Genomic DNA, 11,325 nt, shown 5'->3' with positions numbered 1-11,325 from the left:
TGGCATGCCCGGGTTCTGCTTCTGGCAGGGATCGGCCGGGCCCTTCTGCCCTCGGGAGCTGCGCCCGGGCAGCGCGTGGGGACGGCGGAGCCAGTGCCCGGGAGCTCCTGAGACAGGTCAGTGTGGCGCTGGGCCCGCGTGGAGGCCGGGCGCTGCCGGACCTTCGGGCAGGAGGCAGGCCATGCGGCGGTGGCTGAGCTGGGGCCCGCTGGACAGCAGCACCGTGCCCTGTGTACGCGACACTGTCCTCCCAGGGCAGCTCACTGGGTCTTGCCTGAGCCGGCCCCTCCTGAGTGCCCCTGCAGTGCGTGTCCCACGTCTCCTGGCCACTGGGGGTGGGCTGTGTCTGCCAGGCTGAGCTCTGGGGAGCACATCAGATGCCCAGTTTGGCCAGGCGGTCCAGCCAGACTGCAGGCCATGCTGGCTGGAAGGATGAGAGGGTGCCCAGGCTGGGAGGCCTGGCAGGGTACTGAGGGTGGTGGACCGTAGGGTGGGCAGTCTGAGGAGAGGGCTGGCTAGGCTGATGTGTTAAGCTAGGTTGACTGGAAAAGCAAATGCAGGGACTCATCTATGTGCAAGAAAGAACTTTATCTCGATAAGTAATTATATATCAAGAAGGCACCCCTGCCCAGGCCAGCTCAAGTCCGTAAGTCCGAGGCTAGTCCAAGAGTCCCTCTCCAGACTCAGGCAGCCGCATGCAGTGGTGCAGGATACAGGGAGGCACAGGCCCGTGGGTGCAGAGACGCGTGGATCCACGGTCGGTGGGAACACAGCCGGGTGACGGCAGCTCTCGGGGCTGGCCGCCAAGGTGGGGCCACCCTGGAGGCAGCAGAGTCCCACAGGCAGGAAGGCGAAGTGTCTGAGAGCAAACCCCCTGAGCACCCCACCCCCACCCTTTTCCTGCTTAAAGGCGGCCTCACTGGGCTGCGACCTGATTGGCAGATTGCACTGCGCCCTACACAGTCATACATGTTCAAGTTGACATGGACTCAGCTAACCCCCACAGCTGCCTCCTGAGGGTTCTATAGAAGTAGGTGTGTGGGCTGCTGATGCCTGCACTGGGGGTCCAGGCTCTGGCCAGCAGAGGTGGGTGAGGTGGGGGTGCTTCTGGTAGTGTGTGTGTATAGGTGGGGGTGCTCTCCAGGTGCTGTCTTGCACACAGCTATGCTCTGAATCTAGGAATAGCTGGGAACCAGTGTTGATTGGGGGTGGGGTGGCTGAGGGGCCTGGGTGAGCTGGTGACAGGGCGCTGCGGTGAACCAGGAAGCTGGGTTCTGTGCCTCCCGCCTGGGCCCAGTGGCATGCCATCAGGCCCCTGGTTCCCTACCTCTAGCTCTCTGGGAGATTACAGACCCCATGCTCTGCCAGGACCACCAAGCTGGGTTCTGGGAGCCCTGGTGTGCTGAGAGAGGTGCTGGGGGTGACCCTGTTGGGGCAAGCTGCTTTCCTGCCCCCTGGGGCCAGGACCGAGGCTCAGGATGGCATTGGGGGTGGCAGAGGGCCTAGGACGGCATGTGGCTCAAGAGGGCAGCAGAGGTGGACCTACTTGCTGGCACCTGTCTGTCCGTCTTTCTGTCCGGGTGTTTACTTACATCTGCACCTCCATACCAGGCTGCCTCCCTCCCCAGAGCTCCACTTAGCCCGTCTGCTGGAAGTGCCCACTCAGCCAGGACCCTCATAGTCGCCACACACTGAGCAGTTATGGCGCTGACCAGTACCTCCTGGGGCTGTTCCCACACTACATTCCCAGCTTCCTGCCTGCAGTCTCACCTCTGGTGTCCCCAAGGGCTGAAGGACGCTGGGGCCAGCGGGCTCCCACCGACATCCACTCCCCCTCGGTACCCACTCAAGCCCTGCCCTGTGAGGTACAGAGACAGCAGGCAAGGTGGGCGGCATCTTGGGGCCAGGGAGATCTCTCCCTTCTGGTTTTCAACCATATTGTGGAGTCTTCCCTTGGAGGGGGCCGCTAAGGGTGTGTCCCTGGACTGGGGAGCCTATCCCTTGCTGGTGTGCCCCCACGGCCTCTGTTGTCCTCCATGCAGGCTGAGGCGGCGGTGGCGGCAGTGGCGGTGGCTGAGACCGTCCGAGACGCCCCCCCTGCAGTGGGCCCCGACAGCGTGTCCCAGACGTGGGGCCTTGGTGGGACCTGCACCACGGCCCTGGTCACCCCAGCCCCCACGGTGGCAGGCTCTGGGGGCACCTCGGCCGCAGCCTCCTTCTTCATCAGGTGAGTGCTGAGGTCATCCCTGCTCAGGGCAGCAGACCAGGCCCAGGGTGGCCAGCAGGCATACCTGGGGTGTGGACTGGGGGCCATGAGATGGGGTGGGGTGGGGTGTGAGTAGGTGGGAGGTAGCCAGGGAGGAAAAGCTATGTCTCCTCTACCCTCACAGCAGGGTCCGGGTTCAGAGTCCTTATTAAGTGGTGGCTGCAGGGCAGAGTCTGGGAACAACCCGAGTTTGAACCCAGCATCTGCTGGGCCCAACCTGGGCCACCTCTGGCAAGCCTCTTAGCTGGCCCAGACCTCAGTTTCCCTCTCTGTACCATGGAGTGGCTGTGAGGGGAGGGGAGTGCTGGGTTCTCGTCACCCAGGACAGATCTCACCAGAGTCAGCTAGGGGCAAGGGGAGGCCTGGAGCACCCACAGTGGGACTTGTCCCTGGCCTAGGCCTGGGCCTCTCTGGGTCCCAGGTCCCAGGCATGCTGGCTGGGTGTGGACGGGCCACAGAGACAGCGAAGGCCAAGGAGCCCCTCCCGTCTGCCAGACCCAGGCCTCTCAAAGCAGGCGGCCTCCTTATGGCCGGATTAAAGATGTCGTTGGCAGCTAATGAGTGGTAATGGCGGCAGGCTGGGGTCACTCGCCCATTAGCGGTCCTTGGAGGCGCTGATAAGCTTGTCTGTGGGTTGGGCTGGCCCTTATCAGCGGCGCCTGGGGGACCAGGGACTGATTGGGATGTGACAGGTTGGGCAATGAGGACATTGTCCCCGTGGCTGATGAGTGCCCGCCTGCCTGGAGCTCAGCAGGAATTGTAATGTGGCTGCAGCTGCCCCAGCCCAGCAGGGGCAGGGCACCCGATGGGGACCTGGGGTGCAGGGCTGGCTAGGGGTCCCAGGTCACCAGGTGGGTGTTGGATATGGGGCAGACTGGGCAGCCCAGGGTCTGGGGTCTGTTGGGCACATTATTGGGGGTCTGCATTCAGGGCTGCAGGGGCCACTGTTGCTCTGTCCCTTGGTGGGTGCGGGGTATGTGGGGCTTTCTTGAGGCAGGGGCACCTGGAAGCCCCCAGCGCCTCCGGATGTCTAAGAGGCAGGGGGCAGGCTGGGCCCCCAGCAGCTCCTCTGCAGGCTGCCTTTGTCTGAGCCTGCTGACCTTGGGACGTTTCCATAGAAACCAGCTCCACAGCCTGAACCCAAGCAGGGGGAGGCTCCCCGAGGGGTATCTGAGGGGTGGGGTGCACGTGCTGCTGGGAGCTGGACCTCCCTCGGTTGGAGGAGCTCCCTCACGTTGGGTGGGTGGCACCTGAAGCCTTGGGGGAGGGGGCTACAGCTCTAGGGGGCGGAGCTTGTGCAGACCAAGAGAGCACTGAGACCCCTGGCCCTCATGGGGCAGTAAGCGAGCTGTCCGCACCTCTCTCGAGGACTGAGAGGTGCAGAGCTGACCCTGCCCATGTCTGTCCTTGGCGTGCCAGGCCTGAGGGGCACAGAGGAACTCTGGGGCTTTGAGGGTGGCACGAGAGTCTAGAGGCTGAGGCTTGCCCGGTGGAGCAGAAACGAGGGAGGGGGTGAACAGGGGCTCAGGAGCTCCCAGGTCTTGGTGAACCTAAGCGAACCTTAGTCTTTGGTCCCTTAGCCCCAGAGCAGGCCTGTGGGAAAGTGGGGTGATGCTTGGGGCTCTAGGACCAGGTCACATCGTCTATGGCAGTGGTTCTCAAACTTCCTAATACAGAAACTCTTTAATACAGTTCCTCATGTTGTGGTGACCCCCCAACCATCGGAAATATGTGTTTTCCATTGGTCTTAAGCAACCCCTGTGAAAGGGTCATTTGACTCCCATAGGGGTAGTGACCCACAGATTGAGAACCGGTGGTCTATGGGGTCTGAGTTTTACTCCCTGATCCGATGACGAGGCCCGTGTGCCCCTCTTTTCCTCCTGGACCCCCACAGGGCCCTGGTGTGCAACCCCTGTGAGGTGTCTGAGGTCATTTTGAAGGGAGACCTGGTGGACAGGCAGCCCGGTCACCCTTTCCCCAGGGCAGGCCCTGAGCTACCTTCTTCGTAGCATTCCCCACCCCTGCCAGCTCTGAGACCTTCCTGTTCTCCCCCATCCCCATCTCCACAGCCATCACCCCACCCCAGGCACCTCCACCCTAGGCCTGGTGACCTCAAGCCGGGCTGTACCGAGCCTGACGTAGGTCCCCTGTCCCCTGACTGGTACCCTTTGCCCTGGGTCCCAGCATTGCCCTCGGGGGCTTGTGTACCCCTCCCAGCTTCCCCCACCCACATCAGGGATCCTGCAGGCCCAGCCAACCATACCTTCCCCAGGGCCTGGCCTGGCAGGGGACCTGGTGGCGGTGCAGACACGGTGGGAAGCTGAGGGCCCCAGGCGGGGCTCATGGGAAGTTCTGGCAGCAGGTGTCAGGTGGAATCTGGTGGTCAGGTCTGGACCCAACACTGGGTGGAGAGCTGGGGACTCTTGGGGACAGCCCTGCCTCAGCAGTTAGAGACACCGACTTGGCCATAACTGACCTTGCCCGTCCCAACAGGCCCTTCTTATGGGAGGCTGCTTTCTTTGCAAAAAGGCAAAACGTGCCCTTTCTGTTGTGAACTGGCAGCCTGGCAGCCAGCAGTGGGACCTGTGGGATGGTGAGCAGGGCTGGCTCCACCTCTTCCACCTCCTCCCTCTCTGCCTGCTTGCTCATCCACCTATCCACCCACCCACCCATCCACCCTTTTATTCATCCAGCATCCATCTGTCCATCAATCCATCCATCCATCGTCCGTCCATCCATCCATCCATCCATCCATCCATCCATCCATCCATCCATCCATCCATCCTCTTATCATCTATCCACCTACCTAATTATCCATCTATCTTTTATCTAACTGTCCATCCATCCATCCATCCATCCATCCACTACCCATCTACTTGAGAGTTTATGCTAAGCACTGGTGTGGGGGTACAGCTGTGCAAACAGGTGTCTCAGGGCAGAGGTGGCTCTATAATACTTGGGGTAGCAGGGCAGGCGAACCCCAGAGGTCCCCAGCCCAGTTCAGTGACAACAGGCGGAGGAGGTATGTTCTAGGGATGAAAAGAATATGTTGTCAGGTGAACCTCCAGCTCTTCTGAGTTTCCTCTTCAGAGCCAACCCCACCCTTCCTGGCCACCTCCCCGCAGGAGCCAGGCTGTGCCCTGAACTGTGTGTGTGTGTGTGTGTGTGTGTGTGTGTGTGTGTGTGTGTGTGCCAGGGGAGTGTCCTGGTTCCAGGAGGCTGATGGCCATCAAAGGGAAAGTGCAGTCCTGGCCTCACTGATGGTGAAGCACCTGTGAGTCACAGGCTATCGGGCCCCATAGAGCCTGGGTGAAACCAGTGGGCAGCTGGGGGTGGGGTCAAGGGGGACTGATTAGGATGGCCCACAGGGAATGCATCCCCACTGGCTGGGACCTGCCAGACTGCCCACAGGGACACCTAGCCCAGCACAGGGCCCTAATGGCCCAGCCCCAGCCCCTGTGCACACCAGCTCGGGGTACCCTGGCCCTCAGCTGAACTGATCCCACCAGGCCCAGAGGTGGCAGGCAGGGCCCCGTCTGGCCATGGTATCTGCTGGCCTGGCCATTCAGTGGGTGCCTCTCTTCCTACTCCCAGAAGGGGAAGCAAGGGCCAAGGGTCCCTGGTCCTCTAATGTGCACACCCTCCCTGCCAGCTGGTCTGTGGGCTGGGCCACTGCCCTCCACCCACCCCAGTGGCCCAGCCAGGAGGGAATGTACCAGCCAGCTGGGGCCTACTGGGCCACAGCGATGCCACAGTTGGAGCTGCAGGTGTCCCTATGCAGACAGGACACACAGCGGGATCATTGGAGTTGTAGGCCCAGAGGCCATGGTAAGGCAGATGGACTAGGGCCTCCCACCTAACGGCAAGGTCCCAGGTTCCCAGCCACCATGGGAAAAAGTCTGGTCACTTCAGGAAACCGTGTGGGCAGCCCCTCCACCGGAATCAACTTGATGGCCCCGGACACACGGCCAGCTGGGAGAACTGAGAACTGGCTTCAGACAAGGCTGGCTCACTCCTTCCGGTCAGCATGCAGTCCTGCCCACCGGGCCTGGGAGCAATTGGCCCCCTCTCCCACCAGCCGGCTCCTGCAGCAGCCCCTCACCCTTTGCTGCCCCCTTTCTTCTGAGCCCCGGCCCCTCCCAGGTCATGGCATGGCTGTGGCTCTGGCCTACCCGGCTGACTGCCCTTCCCAAGGCCGCAGCTGCATTGGCCAGACCGGGTGGCTTGTCCTGCTAGGATTAAGGGTCACACAGCTGTGGGAGAGGGAGGTACTCTGGGGCCCCAGGTCCCATGGGGCAGGCACTACATGGCCCAGGCCCGGATGCTGGGCCCTGAGGGTCCTGCTCATGGCTGCGCGTGCTGGAGCGCCTCTCCCGTAGATCACCTTCATTCTCTGTACTGACACCTCTCGAGGAGGGAAACTCTCCCCAGGGTCTCCTAAAAGACGGCTCCTATTAAAGAGGAGAGGGGTTTAGCAGGGCGCCTGCAGGCCGGAGTTCGAGGGGAGGGGCTGGGAGCTGCTGCAGAGGACCAGGGAGGAGCTGGCCACCACCCTGGCTCCTGCCGACCCCTCTGGGGATCTTTAGAGAAGGTAATGCAGGCTTGAGAACCCTGAGGGCCAGGGGTGGGGAACAGGGTGCAAGGTCTGGGTGGTCCATTCCACTTTCTACCTACCGTCTTCTCCTACCCAGACCCTGGGAACGTGACTGAATGCACACCCATGTGGGGTCCCTGGTGTCCCTGGACAGGGGAGGAGGGGATTCTGGGGAGAGGCCAAGCGGCACATGCTCTGTGGAAGAATTTGGTGCCACAGGGGCCTGCTGGGATGCTGAGGGAGTCCTGGGGGCAGGGAGCTGGAGAGCATGTGTGTGTGTCTGTCTCTCTGTGTGTGCATGTCTGTGTATGTGTATATGTGCATGTGTATTCATGTGTGTGTCTGTGTATCTGTACATTTGTGTGTGTGCATGTGCATGTGCATCCGTGAGTCCATGTGCATGTGTGTGCGTGTCTGCATTCCTGTCTGTGTGTGCACCTGCATAAACTGGGGGGGTGGGGTTCTGCTGCCCAGACCTCTGACTTAGGGTCTGTGTCAGGATCCCCAGAGGGCTGGTTACCACTGAGGTCCCTGGTCAGGGGCCTAAGAATCTGCACTTTGCAGGCCCTGGTGCTGCGGGGCCATGGCCCCACACAGAGCTGTTGGCAGGGGCTCTAAGCAGGGTGGGGGCACCCTCAGGGAAGGGCAGAGGGTGGGGGCGCAGGGATGGCGATGCCAGCCTCTTGGCCCTGCTGAGGGTGAGAGGTGTGTGTACGGTGGGCTGCACTCATGGGACTCTTCCTGGGATGCAGTGGCCCCCACTCAGGGGAAAATGAGGGTCGGGTGTGGCATGGCATGGGTCATCTGGTATTGGGATGAGGTAGGGTCCACCCCTGCTCCATCCACCAGGAGGCCCAGGGAGCTGGTGGCCAAGCTGAGCCCCATGTGTTTCCCCCCACCCCCCACCAGGGCCGCACAGAAGCTCAGCCTAGCCTCCAAGCGCAAGAAGCCCCAGCCACCCCCGCCAGCCCCAGCCACCCGTGCTGCCTCCACATACCCCACGGACTTCAGCGGCGTCCTGCAGCTGTGGCCGCCCCCCATGCCCCCCTGCCTGCTCAGAGCTGCCAAGGCCAAGGATACCCCCTGCAGCGCCATGGGCAAGGTAGGCCTGGGAAAGGGTGGCTGGAGGCAGAGGGGCCTTTCTCCTTCAGCCTGCGGGGTGCAGAGGAGATGGCCCTGTCCACGTGGGTCTGATGGGAGGCTCACTGCCGCTGTAGGGTCTGGGGATGTGTGTTGCCTGCCACCTTGGTCCCTGCAGGGAAGCTGAGAGCCAGAGAGGGAAGGTCAGCCGGGCCTTGCTGCCCCTGGATGGAGGGCAGCTTGGAACAGTTGGGGCCAGCCTCTCTTCTTGCCTGATCACCACGGCTGGGGGTGGGGTGGGGGTGTGCTGTCCCTCTGGGTGGCCTCAAGAGGGACATGCCTTGGAGTGGCAGCCTCATCATAGGCACAGCCCAGGGGCCAGGTGGAGGGCAGTCAGTCACCCTGCCAGTCCTGCCGCCTGGCAGTGTGCTGGTTGGCGGGTGGCCCAGTCTGGACTCTGTTGCCAGCAGGTATGGCAGAGGGGACAGAGGGAACCTGCCTGCCTACCCCTGGGGCCTTGGGGCTCCTGAAGTGGGTGGCTTTGGTGGGTCTCGTTCTGTGACCTGGTCCTGTCACTTCACTGTGGCCCCAGCTCCACCATCAGCAGTGGGCAGGGGTGGCGCGCCCCCCACCCCCCATCTGCTAGTGTGCAGGAGGGAGAGCAGGGGATGTCGGGAAGTGCTGGAGGGAGGGCTGCTGCAGTTGCTATTATAATTTGGGGGAGGCGCCTGCTCCATTGCCCTGGTGGTGGGGCACGCTTCATCTCCCCAGCTCTGACCAGGCAGCCCCCAGGCCCAGCCAGGACCCCACCTGGCCCTCCATCCCTAGTGGTCTCAGTGGCTATGAGCGCCTCCGAAAGGCAGTCAGGTTGCCTTCCGCTTCTGACACTAATATGCTACTTGAGCTAATTCATCATATTGTGGTATTAAAAAGACATCCCGCTAGCGGGCGCGGCCGCGCCTCTCCCCCCGCCCCCTCCCGGGAGGCGCGGATCCTTTTTTAATGCAAAACGAGCGTCTCCCTCCTCACTCCGTTCCTGGCGGCTTTGTGTGACGTGCTCCTTCCGGGAGAGATTGGATGGTCCTGGTCGCGTGCGAGGGCCCCGTCCCTCCTGATAATGACAGGATTCTCCGGCTCAAGCTCTGGGGTGGCCTGCCGGCCCCTGTGTGGGGATTAATGTTGCTACTCAGAGGGTGGCTCGCCATCGCCTGTAACAGCGGTGTCACTCCGAGGTCGCCTGCTTCCTGAAGGCCCCTCCCTCCGGCCAGGAACCCTCTCAAAGCCTAAGAAGCCCATTTGGCTCCTGAAACGGCAGCAGCGAGTTCACGCAGAAAGAAAAAAAATTGCCAAAAATTACCGGGAAGTGCACATTCTCGTTTGCTTGGCGGCGGCGCTTGGGAACGAAATTGTTTTGTTGGCCACACCGGGAATTAAAGAATCGATTCCCGACTAATGGAGCTGAGGCTAGAGCCGCACCATGGGAGGGGGGGGCGGTAGTTAGGCCGCCACCACCGCCCAGCGGCTCTGCATATCAATTTGCCACGCGGCGCGCGGCACCACCCGCAGCAAACCAATTTTGCGGGCGTCCTGTATCTGTCACTTACAATTAAAGCCGTGAAAAATACCGGCTATGAAATGAGTCTCAGGTAATTTGATTTGCACCGTGGTGGAGACCTCGGAGGGGCAGCGGAGTTGCTCTGCAGCAGAAGGGGCCAGGGCGTCCCTGCACAGTGACACTTTGTGGGCTGCTTGGTCTCAGCAGGGGGTCTGCTGGTGAGACAGCTCAGGCCTGTTCTCTCTCCCGGCCCCCTCCCCCACTCTTGGCTCAACTCTCAAGGCCCTGTCCTCCAGGGCGCCGGACATGCTCAACAACACACGCGTGCTGGTTGAGCACACGAGCAGGGGCTGGCCGGGGACGGGCTCTGGGGACAGCCAGCCCCTCAGGTCCTGCCCTGGGAAGCTGCTGTGCCTCCAGGGATACTTGGGGGGCCCATGGGCCACACCACGGATTCAGCACCCCCAGATGACAAGCAAACAGAGGGTGGGGTGTCCCTTGAGGTCTGGCCCTCCAGCGACCCCACTGCATGAAGCCCCTCCCCAAACTTTCTCGGAGGCTCAGTAGGCTGGGCTCCAGGTGGGTTTGGCCCCCTGGTTGCTGACCCCTGGCCAGGCTCCTCGGGTCACTGGGGGAGGGGGAGGAGTGGTACCAGACCCAGGACACACAGCTGAGGCGGTCACAGGGATGGGCCTGCCTGGTTCTGTCCATCCATCAGGCCGAGGGGACTAGGAACCTGAGACTGTGGACCATCTCCAGTGCTGCAGGGTGGGCCGGGGTACCTCACTGCTTTGGGGCTGTGTGGTTCTCTGTTGTTCGGGACTGCTTCTCCTAGGCTTACGACTCCCACACAGTCACCTGCCTTGGACTCTGCTGGCCTTGCTGGGAATGGGGCCCCCGCTTGTGGGCCGCTGCCCCGCGCCTCCCTGTCACCTGTCTGCATCCGCGATGCTCAGCGGCTCAGGCCACCCTCCTGTCCCCCAGGTGAAGGTAATGCTGCGAGTCTGGCCCTCACAGGGCGCCCAGCGCTCTGCAGAGTCCACGGCCTTCCTGAAGGTGGACCCGAGGAAGAAGCAAGTGACCTTGTATGATACAGCCGCCGGACCTTCGGGCAGTGCGGGACCCTGGCGCACAGCTCCTGCCGCGGTGCCACGGATGTTCGCCTTTGATGCCGTCTTTCCCCAGGACGCTGAGCAGGTGCTGCTCCCTGGTGGGCCAGGACCTTCTTGAGGGGCGTGGCCTCTGGGTGGGCCCTTCCAGGGGGCGTGGCCCTTGGGCGGGCCAGGACCTTCTTGAGGGGCGTGGCCTCTGGGTGGAACCTTCTAGTGTCTCTGGGCAAGCCTTTTGGGCGAGTGGGGCCTCTGGTGGGCAGGGCCTCCCAGGTGGGTGGGGCTCAGGTTCTGGGCTGGGCTGCCAGAATTGGCGTGCCCCCTGGGTGGGCGGATACTTCTTCCTGGATGCTCTGGCACGCCATACCCTCCCCCACCGGTGCAGGCTGGGCTGTGGCAGTGTGCGCTGGCTGATTTGGGGTGTATGTGTGCACGCGCGCGCGTGCATGTCTGTTGCCTGCCTGGTTGGCCGGGCTGTGTGTTTCCCGGGTCATCCGTGTGCGTGTGGATGCGGGCGGCGCCTGCGTCTTTGCCCCCCCACCAGGGAGGCACAGTTGGCTCGCCCCGCCCATTCGTCCTCCATGTCCCCCAGGCGGAGGTCTGCTCCGGGACTGTGGCCGACGTGCTGCAAGCTGTGGTCAGCGGGACCGACGGCTGCATTTTCTCCTTTGGCCACACAAGCCTTGGTAAACTCCCCCACACCCCTGGATACCCTCTACCG

At 62.5% G+C, this 11,325-nt stretch overlaps 1 protein-coding gene across 1 annotated transcript in view; it reads left to right on the top strand.

Annotated features, from left to right (window-relative positions):
• KIF26A (kinesin family member 26A) overlaps positions 1-11,325 on the top strand; it is a 34,246-nt gene that overhangs the window by 16,018 nt on the left and 6,903 nt on the right. The window contains exons 4-7 of the mRNA XM_004699129.2: positions 2,043-2,227; positions 7,770-7,962; positions 10,480-10,692; positions 11,197-11,290. Of these exons, the coding sequence (XP_004699186.1) occupies positions 2,043-2,227; positions 7,770-7,962; positions 10,480-10,692; positions 11,197-11,290 (685 nt within the window). The remainder of the gene's footprint in view (positions 1-2,042; positions 2,228-7,769; positions 7,963-10,479; positions 10,693-11,196; positions 11,291-11,325) is intronic.

This window comes from Echinops telfairi, unplaced genomic scaffold (assembly GCF_000313985.2).
Source record: "Echinops telfairi isolate 266 unplaced genomic scaffold, ASM31398v2 ScPeMD7_18;HRSCAF=68, whole genome shotgun sequence".
In the NCBI taxonomy this organism is placed as follows: domain Eukaryota; kingdom Metazoa; phylum Chordata; class Mammalia; order Afrosoricida; family Tenrecidae; genus Echinops; species Echinops telfairi.
This window is presented reverse-complemented; position numbering and strand designations above follow the sequence as displayed.